Source organism: Urocitellus parryii, chromosome 5 (genome assembly GCF_045843805.1).
Source record: "Urocitellus parryii isolate mUroPar1 chromosome 5, mUroPar1.hap1, whole genome shotgun sequence".
Taxonomy (NCBI): domain Eukaryota; kingdom Metazoa; phylum Chordata; class Mammalia; order Rodentia; family Sciuridae; genus Urocitellus; species Urocitellus parryii.
In genome coordinates this window covers 25820997-25843344 of record NC_135535.1, presented here as the reverse complement: position 1 = coordinate 25843344, position 22348 = coordinate 25820997, and the positions used below count along the sequence as shown (strand labels likewise).

Here is a 22348-nt window from a genome sequence, read left to right as displayed (position 1 = left end):
GCGCACCAGACTGCTTAATGCAAAAGTCCAGCTACCTTATTGTCAGCTCAACATCTCCCCACCAGAATCTCAAGGAAGCGGAAGTACAAGTGACTGTGGAGTTATCTGCCTGTTAATCTTATCTTCTGCTATTCATTTGAAGAGTTTGAGTTATTATTAATATAAAATCCTGCTTTCTGGCAGCTCGTCTCTTTGAATGGGTTTGTGCCAAGCTGCCAGTTATCAGGGGACTCAGGCCCTAGGATTACGCTGACGGGGAGTCTCAAAGATGTGATGGCTGAGCAGAGACATGGGAATGATAGTGTATGAAAGATGGATCAGCATTTTCTGCCTAATCTTTAATGCCCTTTTGGCTTTTTGTTTCAAGCAAGAAAAATACAAACAGGGACAGACTTGAATCTCATCAAAATCAGAGAAAAGATTGATTTTTTTTCAATCTTTTGAAAGTTACAGAGATTCCCCAAAGCTGAAGAAGTAATTAACTGATGAGTTTGCCTACTTCCTGCAGGGTGGGGTCCAACCCATCTGGAAAACACTGAGGTCTGATGACTTACTAGGTTTTATTGTCAAGCAGGAGTGGTCTCAGATTCTTAACCACCAATGGTTTTAGTGAATGTCAAGAGAGATTTCACGACACTGAGGATACCACCTGAGAGGTGGGGTTCTGAGGGCTGGGGTGATGTCCTAGACTCTGCAGTCTCTGGAAAACATCTGATATTTCATATTCTTCCCCTAGACAAGAGCTCATCAATTCCTAGACCTGAGTGAAGGCTATAATAGAGTTTAAGGAAAGTCTTTGGTTGGATCTCAAGTAAAGAATTGTTTCCAGGCCAGGTGTGGTGGCGCATGCCTATAATCCCAGTGACTCAGGAAGCTGAGGTGGGAGGATCCAAGTCTGAGCCCAGTTAGGGTGATTTACTGAGACCCTGTATCACTGGGGATGTAGCTCAGTGGGTTCAATCCTGGGTTCAAGCCCCTGGGTTCAATCCCTCATATTGAAGAAAAAAAAAGTTGTTCTCAGGTATGTCCCACTGCATTCTTTCATCTATAATTGAAACTCTGCTGGTGAATGTCCAGGAACCTCCAAGTCATGATGTAGGGGAAGATGGCACCTGGAGTGTCAGGGGTGAACCCAGTTCCACCAACTGAAGGACCACCACTGACTCTCCCTCACTTTAACCAAAGACACCAGGGCACTATCACCCATCATGAGGACACCACAACCATCTGGGGCCATGTTGAGTGGACAGAGGATGAGGCACAGAGTCCCTGCAGTCACATCTCCATGTTGCATTGGAATGACTTCTCATGTAGACTGAACTGTGTCCAACTTGTCTCTCGGCATCCATTCAAACTTTTTAAACAATGCTTCCTCTTATCTCCTTTCAACTATCTACTCCTCAGCAGACTACAGAGGAGGCTGGCTCATGGCTTTTTACTGTCTAGTCACCAAAAGGGGTTCATCAGCTTTGATAAGGTCCTGAATGTGGAAAGCCACATAGATATGAGCAAAGCTGAGGAGGGGAGAGGTCTGATTTAAATCCTAGGATGACATGGATACGCTTCAACCCATTGGGTAGTATCTCCCAAAATCTGGCGGGGGGGTGGCACCTACATAGACAAGGTATAGACAGAATTTGTTGACCATCAGAACTAAACTCTTCATTGTTTTTTATCTTTGCCAGCCCAATCAGCCCTAAGGACTATGGCCAGATTACAAAAAAAAAAAAAAAAAAAAAAAAAAATCCAACAGAAAAGTGAACCACCAATGATAACCATCTTGTGATTGTGACCAACTGCCTCCAGAATAGTTCTTAATGTCTCAAGTCTCAGCAGGAAACCACTGAATCTATAAAGTCCTGTCCAGCAGAAATGAGTGTGATTGTGGATGGCCTGGTTAACCTAGATTGCCTTTGGTGCCTGGGGGAGTTGATATTTTCTCATTATGAAGACTTGCCTATCTAGTGAACGCTGCAAATAAAACTGCTCGAATCAGTCTGCACGGCCTGTTTCCGTGGTAGCAGGCCTCTGTCTGGAGGATAAATCTGCACCATCTTCTTTTGTTTGGGTTTCAGCCAGTTGCGTTACAAGGAGTTCTGAGATGTGATGTGACACCCAACAAGACGAGCTCGGCCAGTTGAAGAGGGAAGCTTCATCACTGAGGGGACATGCACCCTTGGGCCAGATGGCAGTGTCCAAGGGAAAGTGATCAAAGAGATATAGAACGCACATGCCTAAATATTTATTTCAGTCGATCAGATTTCCCACACTTTTCAAATGTGAACTTGTGTCCTGAAGGTGGAGCTTTAGTACACAAGAAAATTGGGAAGGGGCAACCGTGTTTGTGCAAAATGAGGAAGAATCAGCAAAGAATGCATTTCCAGGCTTCCTAGTCGCCTACATTTTTCATGCCAAAAAGTAAGCACGGATTCTGATTTTCTTTCACTGTAGGAGTCTGCATACAATTAAACGGAAGGAAAAAGAAGGCTGCTTGCAAGAGTGGGGCTTATGGTCTCTTAGAATGAGGAGAAACTGTAGCCATCAAAGCCATTTTTACTTCTTGCTGGTAGTATTTTTAAGATGTTGTTTCTTTTTCAAAATGAGGCAGCAATGAATTGAGTAGTGATCAAAATGCCGCACCACAGCGTATGTCTAATCCAAATAGCTCCCTAGATGGTCTGCGACTGATTGTACCAACTCCATGGGACTTAGAGAAATGACTTGGTTACCAGTGAAGTAAAACTATCTCCAGAATGGAACTGAACGCTGCTTCTCAGCACATAACAACATTGCCACAGCCCATCCATGAAGACAGGAAAACGGATTGTGTTCATCACTCACAGGGACGACTGTCAAAAGACCAGCACATAAATCCCCTACTAAGCTGCTCAGGGGTCTGTGAGCTGAGGCAGAGGTTTTCTAGATCCACTTTTGTGTTTTCAGCAGTGCAAAAATTCTTCAGACATCCCAGGCAGGTGGGGAATGGGGGAGAACTGCCTGATTGTTTTGGAGCAGGTAAACCATCTGGTTTGCCTTGCCTAAGATCTCCTGGGATTAACCTGGGAACCTTCTTCCTCCACTGAGCTCCCACCAGCACTCCAACCACCATCCCCAACAGCAGAAAGAATGCCACTCTGAATTCAGCATTTGAGAGCCACTGATGAAGTGATCTTTTCCTTTTGGGGGGTGGGGTGCTGGGGATTGAATGGGCAGACTGATGCATGCTGGGAAAGTGCTCTACCACTGAGCAACACCCCCAGCCCTAATATAAGCCTTCAACGGGCCTCTAGGGCAAAAACTCAAGCATCTTGCCCACTAGCAGTGGAGAAAACTTGAAGTATTATCCTAGAAATGCAAACCTTCAACAGCTCCTCCTTGCGCAAGACTCAGCCTCTGAGGAAACCTTTCCCCTTGCTGACCTCTCCCTCCCTCTCAGAGTCCTTGAAGGGCTCAGGGACTTTGAGGGCAGGAAGAAAAGGCAACAATAATCAGTTGCTCTCCCTGGAGCCCCTGACCTCAGGAAAAGCCTGGGAAGGAACATGGATGATGTCCCCAGGACCCACAGAGTTCCTAGCCCTTTCCCCACCTGCAGGACTGTAAGGGCAGCTGCCTCAGGATGCTGGGAGGTATTTGGGCACCCTCTGGGAAGACCTCTGAGAAATCATGAACCTACTTCCCTGTGCACAATGATTTGCTGTTTTCCATAAATTGCTGGTGGCTTGGGGGCAACGCAGCTGATAGTCGCTCCCTGGGTGAGGTGGCCAGACTTCAGGGTCAGAGGGAGAGCCTCTAGGGACACAAGAGTAACTGGCTCTAAAATTAGACGGTTGGCTGGGTAGGATGACATCCGTTGTTGCATTTGATTTGAGGAACTTTCCAGTCTCACCGCAAAGAATGATGTCGGAGGGTTAGTGTATTGGCCACAGGTGGCACTTGACTAGCAAGGCGTGTGTTAGAGGATCTGGAGCTAGATGTGGATTCAAATCTCAAATCTGATGTTCACTAGCAGTAGGAGCCTGGCAAGTTCCATAATCTCTCCGTGATCATTCGCCTCCATTGCTAAGTAGGAACAATAACAGTCACTAATTAATACGGTTGTTATATTAAATGAGTCTTAATCCTCATGGTGCATTTAGAACAGCGCCCAGCACGTAATAAGTGCTCAATAAATGTTAGTCGTGATCATTAGGGTTAGATAGTGAGCAGAACTTTCTAAGTGCTAGGTTTGAAAGCCTGGGACTCCGTTGCCAAGGGAGATTTGAGAACCTTTTCAAATATGGGAGCTCAGGCCCTGGCCCCAGGGATTGTCCAGAAAGAGAGTGTGTGGCGCCTGCTTTCCCCCTCTACCTCATTCCTCTGACCCTGGGGAAACCCACCCCCTGTCACAGGGGCGCCTTGTTCCCTCCAGCTACTGGCTTGACCGTGTCTGCCGCGCGCCTCCCCGGGGCCTCGCTCCCGCGGTTCCACACCTGTCAGCCGCCCTCGCAGCCTCCCCTTAGTCCGAGCCCTGGGCCTCCGCCGCAACCCCTTCGACCCCAGGTCCCGGTTCCCCGCTCCCCGCGCCTGGCGTATCCCCCCCAGCTGCTCTCGTAAACAAAACCCGGGCGTTGGAGCAGCCCCGCAGGCGGACGAGCGCGGGAGCCCGCTCCGTGCGCGGTTAGCGCGCCCTGGGAGCCCCGGGCGAGCCAAGGGGCGATGGTGGCGGCCGCGGCGGCAGCGGCAGGGCGGCTCAGCTTTGTTATGAATAGATGAAAGAGGCCACCTACACAGTAACCCAAATTACGAGACCTCCCTCCTCCCTATCTCACCGAATCAAGAGGGGAGGGGAGATGGGCGTGGAGGGAGGGCGGGCGGGCGGGCAGGAGGCGGAGGGCGGAGGGGAAGAGGATGAGGAAGGGGGCCAGTTGCATCCCACTTTCACAATGGGAAAGTGAAACGCACAAGCGCACCCAACCTCTCCAGCCCTCCCCGCCCGCCTCGCTCCCCTCCGCCCGTCCCCTCCCTTCCCCTCCGCGCCTCCCCGCGAGCGCCAGCGCTGCACAGAGGAACTCCGGAGAAGGAGGGCGAGGAGGAAGCGTTGCCGGAGCGCGCAGGGCTTGCCGCCGCCGCCGCCGCCGCTGCACAGGCTGCCGGAGCGAGCCCGCCGCGCGCCGTCCTCCCCGCTCTCCTTTCCGGGCGAGCCACGGGGATGGGGCGGCCGCGGGAGCCCGAGCGCGCGCAGGAGCCGCCACCGCCGCCGCCGCCGCCCGCGTCTCTGTCGCCGCGCGCCTGAGCCGCGGTCGCCGCCGCGCGCCCTGCCCGGGGGCGGCCCCCCCAGCCCCATGGAGGTCTCCCGAAGGAAGGCGCCGCCGCGCCCCCTGCGCCCTGCAGCGCCGCTGCCCCTGCTCGCCTATCTGCTGGTGCTGGCGGCGCCCGCCCGGGGCGCGGAGGAGTCCGTGTGGCGGTCGGAGCAAGCCATCGGAGCCATCGCGGTGAGCCGGAAGGACGGCGTGTTCGTGGCGAGCGGCAGCTGCCTGGACCAGCTGGACTACAGCCTGGAGCGCAGGCTCTCGCGCTTGTACCGGGACCAAGCGGGCAACTGCACGGAGCCCGTCTCGTTGGCGCCCCCCGAGCGGCCCCGGCCCGGGAGCAGCTTCAGTAAGCTGCTGCTGCCCTACCGCGAGGGGGAGTCCGACCCCGGAGGGCTGCTGCTCACCGGCTGGACCTTCGACAGGGGCGCCTGCGAGGTGAGGCCCCTGGGCAACCTGAGCCGCAGCTCTCTGCGCAACGGCACCGAGGTGGTGTCTTGTCACCCGCAGGGCTCGACGGCCGGCGTGGTGTACCGCGCGAACAGCAGCAATCGCTGGTACCTGGCGGTGGCCGCCACCTATGTGCTGCCGGAGCCGGAGACAGCCAACCGCTGCAACCCCGCAGCATCCGATCGCGCCACAGCCATTGCGCTCAAGAACACCGAGGGGCGCAGCCTGGCCACCGAGGAAATGGGCCGCCTCAAGCTGCGCGAGGGGGCGGGCAGCCTGCACTTCGTGGATGCCTTTCTCTGGAACGGTAGCGTCTACTTCCCCTACTACCCCTACAACTACACGAGCGGCGCCGCCACCGGCTGGCCCAGCATGGCGCGCATCGCGCAGAGCTCCGAGGTGCTGTTCCAGGGCCAGGCGGCCCTGGACTGTGGCCACGGGCACCCCGACGGCCGCCGGCTGCTCCTCTCCTCTAGTCTGGTGGAGGCCCTGGACGTCTGGGCGGGCGTGTTCAGCGCGGCCACAGGAGAGGGCCAGGAGAGGCGCTCCCCCGCCACCACAGCGCTCTGCCTCTTCAGGATGAGTGAGATCCAGGCGCGCGCCAAGAGCTGCAGCTGGGACTTCGAGTTGATCCTTCCCAACTGCGTAAGTCCTGCTCCCGGGGCCAGGCTAGGAGCGCTGCAGCCGGGGAGCCACCGCCGAGGCACCGCGGGAAAGCGGGGGAGGGAGAGATCCGGGTGACATTTATCAGGTCATAGGAGCACACCCCCTGAGACCTCAGGCTACTCTAAGGCACAGCCTGAGGTCCCCAGAGGGAGAGTGTATAAAGGGGGTGGGCAGGGTTGGAGTTGGGCTCCAAACTCTACTAACTGCATCCCACTGCTATCCTTCTCTCTCAATTGTGGACGCTTGTTTGAGCCCGAGTCTCCCCCACGCAGCCCCCTTTCCCTCCTCGCTTCCCCAGACTCCTCTCTGCTGTGCAGTCCCAGCAGGCATGTGGGTTTGACTCTCTTGGTCAACACAGTTACCAAACAGTGCCCTCAGCAGAGAAGCCATTGAACCTAAAGGGCTCGCTGCCACACCCCAGCCTTTGTGCCCCCACTCAGCCCCCTTCCGCAACCCAGACGATGAGGTCTGAAGAGTTGGGAGCCTGCTCAAGCCGGGTAAATAAATGCGAGCCTGAGAAAGCCGCTCACAGCACCCCCAGCACGACCCTGTGCAAGGGGGCGGGGCTGTGGCTGGGTTGAGGGTTGCTGTGGTCTCCAGCTCCGGGAGACACTGGGGAGACAGGAGGCGGCTTTGTGGGTAAAAAAGCCTCACCCTGGAGGGGAGAGCAAGGGAAAGTGTTGGGGTGCTACAGGCAGTCCCTGGGCTCCCGATTGCTGGACTACATTGCGGGGCTCATTGGCACCACCCCTGGGCTGTGCCTGAAGCAGGCAAACGAGGCAGGTTTCCCCAGGGCTCCCAGGGCGGCCACGGCTTGAATCTTGAGATTGGCAGTTCTTTGACTGGATAATAAAGCGGCAGTTCAAGAGGGTCCAGTGGATGGGGATTATGGAGCCATTGTGCACTTCTCCGGAGGCCGTTTCCCTTCCAAGGCTGCTGGCACATCGACTCCACATATGGCTCCTGAGAGGGGAGCCTGCTGAGAGCCTCCTTTATAACTGGACAGAAATCAAAGAGCAGAAATTAACGGCTACAGGTGTTGCCATTGTATGGGTATAAAATGAGTCAGAGAGAAGTCTCCACTTGGAAAATGTGTGTGTGGGTGCAATTGTTGTTACCAACAGGGCACAGGGGAGCAGTGGCCCTAAGGTGTGTTAATAAGTGTCTAGAAGGACACCCCCCCCACCCACCTGGTTCTCTGCAAAAGCACATCTTATCAAATATTAGCCCCAGTGTCCAGGAAGGAAGACTCCTTAGATCGCTCACTTGTTTCTTCCTCTCTGCCTGTCAGCTGGGACAGGCACATAACATCTTCATCATAGGGATAGTTTTTTAAAACATATAAATAGCACACATTGCTCCCTAAATGACTTAGTCTTGCTATACATGTTATCATTTAATATTTAATAGCTCTCTTTATACACCTTTATACTCGAATGGTTCAAGTTTGGCAAAAGCTTGCCTTCATTTCTCTGTCAAAAGTCTTGAAAGTACCCCGCCCCCCCCCAAATATTACTTTGTGTCCAGCTTTAGGTATACTTGGTCTCTGGGGTTAATGACAAGAAGACTCAGAGGCCCACAGCAGGTAATAATGGTGGAAGTCCAAGCTTTGCCATCTGACAGCTGTGTCGACATGTGGAACCAAAACATTTCTCTTGACTGCATCTACCTATTGGGTCCTGGAGGACTCGGTTTCCTTCCAAACCCAGCAGCATTCCGAATGCACTCAGAATCCACATTTTGGCTCCATCCTGTGTTTCTACTTGTGCTGGGATGGGAACGGGGAGGGGCAGGGAAAATCGCAGAGCTGCTTATCCATCTTCAGGGGAGCTCCTGAGAGAGAGTTGCCCCTTGGAAATCAAGCAAGGGATAAACATATGTTGCCAAAAATCTGGAATGGGAAAAATAAATAATGAAAACAGGTCCCTTCACTGCATTTCTCACTGCTGTTATTTATCGAGAACTCCCAGTGAGCTCAGAGCTGTGTATTCTGAAAGATGGGGTCTCTACCCCCTGAGCTTGTCATCCAAGTTAAATAATATACTCGGGTTGGAACAATAGCATGTCATGGCTGCACAGGTGGGAGCTTGGAGTTTTTCTTTTTCTTTTTTTTTCTTTTTTCATTTAAGTAATTCCTTGCTGCTAGTATGCATTTAAAAAGCCTTAATGGAATTGAATTTTAAGAGGAGTTTGAATGAAAATAAAGGTGGTAGTTTTGATGAAAGGGCTGATAGTCTTCTAACCTATTAACTAGGCAGATAAGATACTTAATTCAACAAATATTTGTTTGATACCTGCTAGCAGAAGCAATGCTCTGTGCTGGGTGCCTCCAATTTTGCCACTGAAGGGACAATAGTAGGTTACAACCCTGTTTAATGGGGTCATGGGATCCATGTGCCCTCAGTTGTCACTCAGAAGAATGATGTCATTTGGTTACATTTGTTCTGCATTTTATTTTCAGGTCTTGAATGTGTTTTTGAGAGACATACTGAATTATAGGTGACAAAAAAAAAAAAAAAAACCAGGAGTCAGACCTGAAACACTCTAGAGGGAGCCTCCATAGATTCCAACAGTGATTCCTTTAGAGCAAACACAGTCATTTTACCAGTAATCCACAGGCAGCAAGGCACAGCAGCTGGGTTTGCTTGCCTCTGCCTCTCCTCCTAGCTGCACCTATATTTTCCATCTTCATTCAAACATGGATAGGGACAGAACTGAATGGGTTGTTTTCCTATCTCTTGATTGGTTCTCTTCTTTTTTGGGTGGAGGAGTATGGGGCACTTTACAGCTGAGAAATATCTCACACTCTTTTTATTTTTTTATTCTGAGACACAGTCTGGCTGAGTTGCCTAGGGCCTCACTACGTTGCTGAGGCTGGCCTCCAATTTACAGTGCTCCTGCCTCAGCCTCCCGAGTTGCTGCAGTTGCTGGGATTACAGGAGTGCGCCACCAAGCCTGACTTGGTTCTCTTCTTATTTCCTGTCCTCCTGTTGGTTGCGTCTCCCCTTTAACCTTGACTGCTAAGGATTAATTTCCAAGGTGCTTGTGCAACAAGTTAGCGGCTTGCACACATGGACGTTTCTTATTCTATCTTGCCACCAACTTTGAATGCACTTTTACAACTACAGCAGGTTCACCACAGACCCCAAATGTGCCAAGTCAGGTGATTCCTACAGACCCTGTAGAGACAAATACTCCTCATGACTACACCAGTGCGACCCTCAGAGAAGTGTTTGTATTCAAGTTTGTGAAGATAGAGTGTTCCAAGCTGTTCTGACTGCTGCTGCTCTCTGTGGGCCCTGGGGATGCTTGTGGTTTAAACACGGTGGCTACCCCTCTGTAGACACTGAGGGTGATCTGTTTTCTTGTACTTTGGTCCTCAGGACTGACTCCTCTAGTTCATTCCAACCCTTGCTGGTGGGAGTGTTCCCCCTTCTTCCACACACATCATTGTAAAGGCTGATGTCATTTAAGTGTCATGCCTACAACCACAGAGCACTCACATGCAGCCCAGACACAGCCAGCTGCCGTGTGTAGAAGTGGTATCTCGGTTCCACCCAGCCTCGTGACCTGTGGGCCTCAAAATCCACAAACTTCCCACGATGTTGACTCCTCTTCTGCTTCTGTTATGATTCTGTTGAGCCATTTGCCGTCTGTAGACTAGATGGGGAGTTTTTACCTTCACACACACACACACATTTGATACGCAAGGATAGATTCAAAAAGGACAACTGCGACCACAGCACCCACTTAGAAAGAGGGAAAAAGCAATCATAGCTACAACGCACTGAATGGTTATTATGGCCAGGTTTTGTGCAGAGCAATTTACATGCCTTATTTTCTGTTGATTTTCAGTCACTGTATGAGGCAAGGAGTGTAGCTATTAGGATGATTATGGATGAGAAAATTGAGACCCAGAGAGCTTGGTTAGGTTCTGTAGCTGGTAAACAGCAGAGGATTTGGAATCCGGGGGGGGGGGTCTAGTTCTAGGACCTGAGCTTTTAACCACTGCCATGGGCTGTCTGTCCTCACAGACTCTGAGTTTGAGTGTTGGTCTACCCTGCAGGGAGCAGATGAGGCCCCTGTAACGGCTATGATAAGACCAGCTGTTTGTGGATGTACACATAGACCACTGCCAAGGTCACCGTTTGCAGCTGTGACCACCTGAAGTTCTGGCTCTGGGAGGGTTTGTACTTTCCCATCCGTCACCTTCTAGTCAGTGTTGGTGTTCTTTGCACTCAGTATAAATGACCTCAGAGGGTCTTCTCTATTGCACCCCATACATAGTGTCTGGCATGTAGTCAAGGCTTAAGAAATATCTGTTGAATGTATAAATGAAGGATCTTAGAGAAAGAGAGGTTTTCTATAGTTAGCAGCAATACCTTCCTGAGCCTGGCCACCTTTCATTTCCTTAACCCTCAACCATTGTCTTTTTTCTTAATTTCTGATGCTCCAGAGTCCTTTTCTTCCCTCGTCCTAGGGAATATGGCATCCTCTGGGATTCTGGCTCTTATATCCCTGCTCATCGGAACAGCTAGGCTGCTGTTGTTGCTAATCTGGAAGTCAGCTCTGACCACAGAAACCCAGGGTAACTGGGTTTTCAGTGCTTAATAATGGGCACAATTGTGCCTCTCAAATATGAGAGGAAAGGGCTTTATGCTATAGGGTAGAGGTTCTTAAAGTGTGGTCTCTGGACCAGCATCATGGATATCATCTAGGAATTTGCTGGAGATGTCAATTCTTGTGCCCTACATCAGACTTACTTAACTAGAGACTCTGGGGGTAGGGAGCTTTAACAACTGTTTAAACAAACAGTTTGAACAAGATTCTCTCAGTGTTTTAACAAGATTTGAATTCGTGCTCAGATTGGAGAACCACTGTGGTAAGAGAAAACCATTTTCCTTGTATTCCAAATGAGAATGGGATCCCCCTGGGATGGGGAACTTGTCCCGTTTTTTTTTTTTTTTTCCCATTGCATTTTACTTAGGGCCATAAAAGGAACCCTACTCATTTCATGACCCCTGTATTCCTTATTCTCTCCCAATTACTCAATGGCAACAACTAGAAAGCTTCTAAAGCCTTACTATTTGTGGGCTCATAATCTCAAAAACCTATAAGTCAGAGTTTAATCATCTCTTTAATTCTTGCATAACAACAGTTTACTTGCATTTTATTCCAGCATGGGTAGGAATTTCTAGAATCTTCTTCTCTGCTGTACACCCAAACCCATTCCACACTCTAAACATTTCCTCTGGGGTCTTTTCTTCATAGCATCAACCCTGATATCAGTTGCTAGCCTACCCAGGTACAGTAGGTTGTGAAGATCTACTTGAATAAGCTCAAACAAGAAGATAAAGGATTTCATGGACAGAAACGTGGAATCACATGGTAATCTAGGAAAAGGAGCAGTCCTGTGTAATGGTCCCATGCACAGTCTCTAGAGCCAGGTCAGCTGGGACCAGCGCTTACCAACTGTGTAGCCCTAGGAAAATTATTTAACCTTTCTGTGCCTCAGTTTGACCTGTAAGTAGGATCCTGTTTGCTTCTTGGGTTATTGTCTGGATGTATAAATTAATACATGAAGAATTAGCCACACTTGGCCCATAGTAAATGCTATCATGGGCACTAACTATCACAATTAGTAATAGTAATGAATGGGGCTCTTTGATATGAAGCTGGAGGGCGCTTCTGAACTCAAGGCAGCTCCGGGGAACCCAGCATCAGGAAATGATTGATGCCCATTCCAAGGCTTCACCTTAACATGACTTAGCACGAGCACTTCTCTCTGTCCTGCTCCAAGTGGCTCCCTGCTTCCTTAAGAGTCTGCCTCCACCTGCATGTGGCTCAGCCTGCCTTTGTCCCCAGTCTGCATCTTAACAGACAGACTTTCTCCTTTTGCTTTGGCTACGACTGGCAACGGCTTTCTGTATGACTTAGTGCAAATTATTAGGAAAAAGAGAGAATTGGGTTCAACTTAGCTTTTCACACCAGATGATGAACCCTTGTTCAGAGTAGGTATTTGCTGCTCTTGAGACAGGTACCAACCTCGAATCTAATCAGAAGACTGGGGACAAACACACGAGGGTCCCCAGCAGGCACTGTGATGGAAGAACCAGACCGTGACCAACATTTTGACCATAATACTGCGGCATCATCTCTGCCTGCCTTAAAGTTTCTTGGTGACCACTTCTTTCTCAAACGTGTTGGCTTATAGATGAGGGAGATGAGAAATCATAGAGTCACCTTGGGGACACTTTGTATATATCATAGCCCGTTCATTGGAACAGGAGCACAGTAGTAGTAGGTTGGTTGGTTGGTTGTTTTGTTTTGTTTGGGGTACCAGGGATTGAACTCAGGGGCACTGAGCCCCATCCCCAGCCCTTTTTTATATTTTATTTAGAGACAGGGTCTCACTGAGTTGCTTAGCACTTCGCTTTTCCTGAGGCTGGCTTTGGACTCGCTATCCTCCTGCCTCAGCCTACTGAGCCATTGGGATTACAGGTGTGTGCCACCACAACTGACGGTTGGTTGGTTGGCTTTTTATTAAATGTGCTCATAGCTTTTCTTAGTGATATTGTTCTATTTTGATGAGGTGCTAATTTTTATATGGTCACAAAAATAAATAAAACTGTGACCTACATTCACAGATCCTATAGTTGGTGTTCATATTGGTTTCACTGATTATGTGATAGTTACATAGAGCATTTTTCTCAGAGAAGTTATTGGGGGAATTTGACCCTATTTCTTTCTCAGGGCTCTGGCCAATGCAGGAGTCAGCAAGCTTTCCTATGAAGAGTTTAATCATCAATATTTTAGTCTTTATGAACCTTATATGACCTTTGTCACAATTTCTGAAGTCCCTTGTTGTGCTGTGCATACAGTCATAGAGGATCCATCAATGAACCTGCAGGGCTGTGTTCCAATAAAACTTTATGGACACCGAAACCTGAATTCCTTATAAGTTTCACTCGTTATAAATTATTCTTTTTTCTTTTCCCTCAACCATTTAAAAATCTAAACACTCTTCTTAGGACATGGGCCATTCAGAAATCAGGCAGCAGGCCAGATTTGGCCCACAGGTGGTGATTGGCTGCCTCCTGCTATCGTGGAAAGATCGAGAAGAAAACAAACCTTCACACAGGGTCGGATACAGTAGGAAACATTTAACAGGAAGATGCCCTGGAAACTTCCAGAAGGGGTGTCACCCTCTCCCTGGCAGGACCTGGGAGGCTCCAGAGAAGTGACGCTTGAGCTGCGTCTTGAAGCTAAGTGGAGAGGGCAGAGAAGGGAGTCTGGAGAGCGGGCCCAGCGCGCACACAAACGGGATGTTGAATAAGCTTATGAGCCACAGGCCGCTCCCCCTGGCTGAGGAGCATCCACAAATGAGCATGCAGGTCCAGATGGCGACAGGCTTAATGAGACGGGCCAAGGTGGTTAGATTTGATCCCGGTGGTCAGTCACCTTCTGACTTTCCAAACCTTGCCTTGAAAATAAATGCCTGGTGTATGCCCGTCATCCCAGCTGCTCTGGAGGCTAAAGTGGGAGAATCACAAGTTCAAAGCCAGCCTTGGGCAACTGAAGGAGACCTCATCTCAAAATAAAATAAAAAGGCTGGGGATGTAGCTTAGTGCTAAGGTGCTCCTAGGTTTAATACCCAGCACCTCAGAGGATGGTAACAAAAGCTCCCTTGGTACAAAAGAATAGCAAATCATCAATAACCTGTTGTCCTGGGTGAGTCTGTTACCAATGCTGGGGGCTCTTAGTGAAGCAGGTCATTGAAAGGTTCCCAGACCCTACAGCTTGGCCCACTTCCGCTCATGCCTGTCCTCGAAGCGTCTCAAAGGAACTTCTGCTGAGCAGGATGTGAAAACCCTAGCTGTAGCCACTGGAGGATAACGGCAGGGTCATTAGTGTACACAATCGGAGAGTGTTCTAGAAAGAAAACTCAGAAGTGGATGAGGTGAGACGAGAGGCAAAGCAGCTGATTTGAAGGACAGTCATTGGGTGAAACAAATAATCTCTCAAGTTTCTATTCTGTGGCCAGCAGAGTGTGGAAATATTTACATCAGCAGGAAATAGGGCAAACAATATGCCATGTAGCAAATAAATAGATATTCATATAAAGAGAGCTGAAATTTATAATATACTAGATATATATTTATGTACTATATACTTATATACTTTCCCAATTCTAACTCACTTAATTCTCATCATCACTTTCCATGTGGGGAAACATTGTTACTAATGTTTTACAAAGAAGGAAACTTGAGGCATGTCACTAAGCAGGTGATGAAAGAGCTATTTGAGTGGGGTGTTGGGGACAGTGCTCTCTAAGGACGTCAAGTGGACTCCAGGAAGATGAGAATGGACAGTGGCAGGCTTCCCCTTGGAGAGCTGGAGTGACCAAGGACAGGTTCCAGGGACAACTTGGTCAGTCCAAAGAGCAAAAGGTCCACGTGGTTGTGGACAGGGAGAAAGTGAATAGAAAGAACGAGGGGACGGCCCAGGAGAAGGAAATGGTAGCAGGGTCCTGCAGGCCCCTTAGGCTGTGGGAAGAAGATTAGATTTTATTCTCAAAGCATAGGAGAGCCTTTGAAGGGAAGCAAAATGATTGGATTTGAGTTCCTAAGTAATGGCTGCCCGATGGGGAATGGATGAGAGATGGGCTGCAGAGGAAGCAGGGGAGCCTGCAGAAGGCTCTTTGCCGTAGTCCAGGCAAGAAATAATGTCACTTTGGTCAAGAGTGGTGACAGAGTCCTAGTACAGAGCGACACAGATGGGTTCTGTTTATTTGCCATAATCCAATGGGGGGATATTGAACACCTGACCCAGGAGTGGCCGAGTGGGTGGAGAGGAGGGAAGAAGTGAAATCGCTTTTTAAGACAGTGTTGAGAAGTGTTGGTGACACATTAGAAGGGGAGTGTAATTGTTGATTGGTGCCTTTGGGACGTCCAGGAAGAACTTCTAAGTCAGAAGTTGGCCATGGACATGGGCACGGGGCGGGGGTGGGTGGGGATCTGCTCCCTAAAGCCTGGAGTGTATCGGGCTCTGTTTGGGGCGCACACAGCTCCATTTGAGTTATATGTACCTTGAGTGCTATCTTAGTGTGGTTTCTGTTGCTATGGGGGAAAAAAGAAAAACCTGAAACCAGGTAATTTATAAAGAATGCATGCTAATTTGGCTGTTGGTTCTCGAGGCGGGTAGTCCAGGAGCATGGTGCGGCATCTGCTTGGCACCTGGCAAGGGCTTTCCTGCTGTACCCACAGCAGGGCAGAGCGCATGACACGGGGAGACGGAGCAAGCGTGCAGTAAGGCCGTGGTGGGGGCCCTACCCTCACAAACTCGTCCAAACCTAATTACCTCCCGAAGTTCAGATGCCATTAGCGTTACATTTCCAACACATGGGTTTTGGGGTCCCATTCAGACCACAGCAAGGGGAGTGGCTAGGTCAGCTCATCTTCCAGGCATCCATAGCCTGACACACATGCTGAGGAGCAAATGATCACAGAACTGGGAAGACAGTGCTCATCGTCTACTGCAAAAGGCAGTGATTACAGAACTGTGAGGTGAGCGCTTACAGGAGGCTCCAGCCCTGGAGCTGTGCTTATAGGAAGAGTAGAAGCCAGACAGTCACAGGGAGGAGATTTCCTGGTGGCTTCCCTACCGGTGAGGCGGGATTCCTGTCCTCCCCCTACTCCCCCAGCCGGGTTGAAGAAGCACGTTATCTAACACACCAGCTGTTCCTGATCACTGCTCCTTGGCGTCCTCCTGAGGCTCCTTTCTCCATCGGTGAGGCAAGAGGAGGGGGTCACCCAGAGCAGCTGGTGGCAGTGGGTGTCATCTGGCGTCAGACTCTTGGGCTTCGGGTGCTTCTGTTCCTAACTCTGGAGGTTTTTGTCCTCCGAGGAGGCCCATAGAGCCTTTTTCAGAATGTTTTTCAATAAATAAATTTTTTTTAAAAAAAAATGATCGCAACATAAACCAATTATATTCATATGCAATTACATAATTCTTTTTGAAAATTTGAGATAGAGTTAATGTGTCTTAACACATGCACCAGCAAGATCTAGCCGCAGTAACTATCCTAATTTCAAAGTAGCGATGAACTTGAAAGATGTTTTGAGATATCTACAGCAACTAGAAAGTGATATGAAAATATCTGATTTCTTTTGGTGACAAAGTCACAGGTTTAGTTAATACTTCTGTGGCCTGAATCCAGAATTAAAGGAGATGCTACATTTCAGTTAGAGCTTGCTAAAATAAAGATTTCCTTGAAAATATTTTTTATGTTGTCCATGGATCTTTATTTAACTTTTTTTTTTTAAATATCCGGTGCTGAGAATCGAACCCAATGCCTCGTACATGCTAGGCAAGCACCATACCACTGAGCCACAACCCAGGCCCCCAATTGTTTTCTTCTCATCCTCTTTCATGGAGTCCCTGAATTCTGCCCCTAAACTGTTTAAATGATGGCACCCTTGCTTGGACCATTCCTCCCAACTATCAAGTGTTCAGAAACCATGATGTGCAATGCAAAATGTCTTGTTTTGTTTCAGAACCCACTTGGCTTATTCTGACAAGAGAGGGTTTATTCCCATGGTATTTTAGAGATCAAGAACTTGGCCAACAGCAAGCGCTCCATGAATTATGGATGGATGGACAGATGGACAGACAGACAGACAGAGAAAACTGCATGACTGTCTGATGGAGTGGGAGCTTGAACCCACGTATTGTGTATTCTAAATCTCTTGCTTTTTTTTCTTACTCTTCCATGCTATCATCAGCAATTTTTATTTTAAGGAGTTAAAACAATGCTAGGCCATGTTCATACAATTATTATTCTAATCATGGGAAAGAACGGTCCTATTATTCTTTGCTTTGGTCAGAGCACATGTCAAGTGCTTTGTTTACTCCTTAGACCCACATTTTTAAGTCTACTGTGTCTGTAGACTGTCTATGGACACAGAAGGAGACAGATGCCGAAACTCTTACCAGCTGTTGATGAACTATAGATGAACTATAGAAAATATAGAGAAGGTCTAGGGCTTGGCTCAGTGGTAGAGCGCTTGCCTAGCATGTGTGAGGCACTGGGTTCGATTCTCAGCACCACATACAAATAAATGAAATAAAGGCCCAATGACAACTAAAGAATAATTTTTTTTAAAAAAATCACATCTTCTTAAAAATAAAAAGAAAATATAGAGAAGGCCAGGATACATGGTAACAGGTGTGGGGCAGCTCTCTATTGCTCCCCAAGGCATATCCAAGGCCCATTTGTTTACAAGGGACAAATCTTGGCTCAATTAAAGAACTCTATAATGACTAGGCTTACTTAGCAACATCTCCTATTGCCTGATGAGATATTGACTGAAAGTATTCAAACATTGATCCATGTATGTTTTTATTCATTCAATAAACATTTATTGACAACCTACTGCATGCCAGATGCTGGTGTATGCCACATTCAGAGTATAGGATAAGATACTCTTGTAGACCTTACAGTCCATTGGAAAAAATGGACACTAAATTAAAAATTTAAAACTGTAAATATAATAAGTATTTGGAAGGACATAAGTGGAGTGCAATGGCTCAGAATAAGCAACTGGCATAGGGATGGGGCGAGCTGTGCTCGACATCCACGAGTAGGGGAAGATTAACTTGAGATCTGAAAGGATGTGGGGGAAAAACAGCCCGTGAGGGAGTGAAGGGGAGGCGGGATGGGAGGAGGAGGTTTAAAGGCCCTGAAGCAGAAACTCGGTAATATGTCGAAGACACATGTTTCTGAAAGAAAGCCACCCTGGGACCCGAAACAGATGAAGGAGGAGAAGAGTGGCAAAGAATGAGTTTGAAGAAGTGGTGGGGGAGCAGCTGGGTAGGGCCTGGGAGGAATATACGTTTAATTCAAAGAGTGCTGGGAAGACAGGGAAGAAGTCCCGGCAAGGGAGCCACATGAGTGATTTTCTGTTTTAAAAGATCTCCCTGCTACTGGATGGCGAATAGATGGTGGCTGTGAGGGAGAGGCCAGGAGGCTCTGGCTGGAGATCATCAGGGGGGTGATGGAGGCGTGGGCTGGGTAGAGCCCCTGAGATTGCTGGGAAATTTGGCCCAGGTTTTTCACATACTGGACAGGGGGAGTGATGGAAGAGAGAAGTGGGTGAGGACGACCAGAGAGGAGCAGCACTGGTGCGGAGATGAGTCTGGACAACTATTTTCCTGCAACACAGAAGCCGTGTCATGGATCCCAGTGGTTCAGGGCACCATGACGTGGCTATTTGGAAAGGTCGGGGAGGGGCTTTGGGTAGCCAAAATGCTGGGGGCCCTATTGGCATTTTGTGGACAGGGTCCTGCTTCACAATACCTTTATTTTACTTATTTATTTATTATTTTTATGTGGTGCTGAGGATCAAACCTAGCGCCTGGCACTACCGCTGAGCCATATCCCCAGCCTCTCAAGTTGTCTTTTAATTGAAATTAACCATAGGGAGGGGAGGGAGATTTAGATGTGGGGTATGAAGCAAGGAGGAGGAAGGATACAAATCCTGGATGGTTACTTCAAGGGTGCGTGGGACTGGCAGGCGGGAGGTCACTGGAGCCCTGGGGGGGAGTAGGGGGTGCAGGAGCAGGTGGGAGGGTGAGAAACACATTCCGCAGCACTCTGCTGCCTGGTAGGGCTGCCCAGGGTGTCCCTGAACTGCTGTCCTTGCCTCGTTCCTCCTGCAAACTTTGAACGTTTTCTTTTGATCATTTGAGTCCCCCATGTAAATTCACCCCACAGAGGAACAGAGAGATGCCGTGAACTTAGAACCCGATCAATGTTGTGTACTCCAGAAGAATAGAGAAAGTTACAGGAGTCTTAATGGCTAATCAAGTCGCTAACTCGGGTGAATAATTGTTCATTCGGTTTCCCTGGATTGAGGAAGGTCATTTGCTAATTATTTTCACACACAGGATTTCATTGGGGCCTCGAAATCATGTGGACAGGCAGGGCATGTGATATTACCACATCTGTTTTACAGATGTGGTCACTGAGGTTCATTTGAGGACTTCACTGGCCCATATTGAGCGGCCTATAAGAGCCAGAGCAGGGGCCAGAACTTGGGTGCAGGGCTTTGTCAGGGTTTTCCTAACTGTAGGTGGACCCCTCTGTGAGTCAGGAATAGCAAACAATGGAGAAACCGCTTAAAAAACATGTGCGTCCCATGGGAACACAGCAGAATTAACTGCCCAAGAGAAGCATTTTATCAATGTGTAAGAAATTAATAAGAACCCAGTTGGTATTTGCCCTTGTCCTTATAAGGAAAAACCAACATACACCAGTCCTTTTAACACCTGGGGAGGTAAAATGCCGGCCTCTCGCTGGGCTCCTGACACAGAGGCCCTGCGTTTTGCACATTTTCTCTGGGCGTTGCCACAAGAGCAGCAGTGTGGCTGTGAACACCTGACCTGCACCTCCCGAGCCTGTCCATCTGTCACACGATGGAGCACGGCCGCAGCGTTGCTCAATGTTTGAGTAAACATTGAGTATGCAACTGGTGCCCTCTAGAGTTGTGCAGTGCACAACAGGAGAGTGTTATTGTCAATGGAAAATAGTGCAAAGGAGCTGCAGGAAGGTCAAGCTGTCCTCATGACACAATCACTGCTCCCTGTGTATATACACATGTGCACACGCACATGCGTACACATGTACACATGCACACATACAACACAGGCACTCACGCATCTGCACACACATGCACGCACACTTACACACATGAACACACATGCAAACAAGTACACACGTACATATGTATGCATACATACACACATGCACACTTACACACATGCACATGTGTGCACACAAGTATACACGTACATACGTATGCATACCTTCACATATGCACACACAATATATACACATGCATGCACACATGCACAGATACGTGTGCACACACATGTGGGCATGCACACAAGGCACACATGTGTGAACACAGGTACATGCATGCACACATGTGAGTACACACAGGTGTGTGTGCACACACATGCACCAGCACACTCCTTGGTGTATAGTCTGGGTGACCCAGAGCTCCCACTCCTTCAGCCCAAACATCACTAGAGACAAGATAGTTCTTTTCCTCTGGCTGAGAAAAGTTTTCCCTCAGAGCGGGCTAAGTGTAGGCGTGCCTTTGTGGTTAGACATGGCAGGAAGGCGAGGCAGAATGACAACTCTGAGGGAACCAAGAAAGCCCAAAGGGGAGACAAGGTTTAGAGCTAAATCAAGATTGGATTTTGTCATGAAAGGCAGAACTGGCAAAAGCATCATTACACGGCATTAACCTTGTTACACACAGACGAACAAGCAGAGGCTGGGATTCAGAAATAAATTACACATAATAAACTAGACAGAATAGGCTGAGAGCAACATTAGCCATTATGCCCTAAGGGGAGAGAAGGGCAAGATAGAAAATAGGCTGGAAAAAAAAAAAGAGTAAGAATAATTTCTGGACACAGGGGGCCAGCTGCACTATTTCCCCCCTTTTTCTGTGTGGCTCCCTAGGTATTAACTTCATTTTTGAGAGAAGGCTTCTCTGGAGCCTGTCTCTCTTTTGTTTTCATTTGCTGAAATGAGCATAAGAAAGCCATTCAGAGGGCTCCTTCCTCCATTCACGGGGACCTGTCCATTGCTGTGTGTTTCCAGCACAAAAGAATCCATTTCCATTCAGCCAGAGCAGTCCCTTGGGTTTTCATGAGGCCCAAGCCTCCTCTTTCCTATTTCCTCCCAGGCTCTCTTATAATTGGCTACAAAATCCTGACCGTGGCGATGGTCCTCCAGGCTGGCCTAGTGTCTGGTCCAACAAGTCATGATTCTCCATTTCTTAGATAGTGACTTGCTTTTGGTTCCAGGTAACAGAAAACGCAGTCATCAGTGGTTTAAACCATGGTACCTGTTGTTAACTTACAAGAAGTTTAAAGGTTGGAAGTCTGTGGCACAGTGGTGTCCTCAAGAACCTAGGGTCCCTTGTCTTTCCCCTTCACCAGGCTTAGCCTGTTAATTTCATCTGCCATCTTGAATTTCATGGAAGCAAAATGGCTGCCACCAATCTGCACATGATTGCCTAGAGCTACTGTATTCCAGGGGAGGAAGTGAGATAAGATAGCTCTTAGGCTCTCCTCAAGAGCCTTCTCCTATGGAGAAAGTAACTTATTTTTGAAAGTCCCTCCTGTGGACATCTTACATCTCACAGCCCAAACTAGGACACCAGAACTGGCCACACTTAGCTCTGTGGGGTAGGAAAGCAAGTATCTGACAATAGAAAATGCAGTTGCCATTTGGCTTGATTTCTGACATGCTTAGGGTTATCACTATCTGAACAAAATTAGGGTTCTTTCGGCAATGAAGGTGGGAATAACGGCCATGGTGTTTGTGTTTTCTAAATAAGGAAATGATAGCAAACATGGATTGTGTGTTGCCATGTGCCAGACACCCTTCTGAACTTTACTCCTTCGGTGCACAAAACAAATGGATGCTATCATCATCACTCCTATTGTATAAAGGAGGAAACTGAGTGACAGAGAGGTTAACTAATGAGCATGAATTACTTATCTAGAAAGGAACAGAGCCAGGATTCAAACCCAGGCCATCTGGCACACTACACATACTGCCCGTACTGGGTAAGATGATAAAACACAATACAAGGAGTGGCACCAAGAAAGTATTGATACATGTTAGTTGGTCTTATTGATAGTATTATGACTTCTATCATTTATTTCTTCTTTTTTTCATAACTATCCTACCAATAAGGCCCATTAGCCTTATCAGACAGTTGAGAAAAACAATTCGCAACAGGGTTAGGTCATTGCCCATCACCTAGAAGTGTGAACCACACTCAAATGCAAACGATCCCCAGGAGGTTTTCTATATCATTAGCCTCTCAAGTTTGGGAACATGGATTTAATGGTTGTACTCC

The 22348-nt window shown here is 48.4% G+C and overlaps 1 protein-coding gene across 2 annotated transcripts in view; it reads left to right on the top strand.

The window, feature by feature from the left end:
- Positions 1 to 5321: 5321 nt before the first annotated feature.
- Positions 5322 to 22348, top strand: part of Plxnc1 (plexin C1) — a 146552-nt gene continuing 129525 nt past the window's right edge. For both annotated transcript variants that reach the window (XM_026397059.2, XM_077798584.1), the window contains exon 1: positions 5322 to 6383. In XM_026397059.2, coding sequence (XP_026252844.1) covers positions 5322 to 6383 — 1062 coding nt within the window. The remainder of the gene's footprint in view (positions 6384 to 22348) is intronic.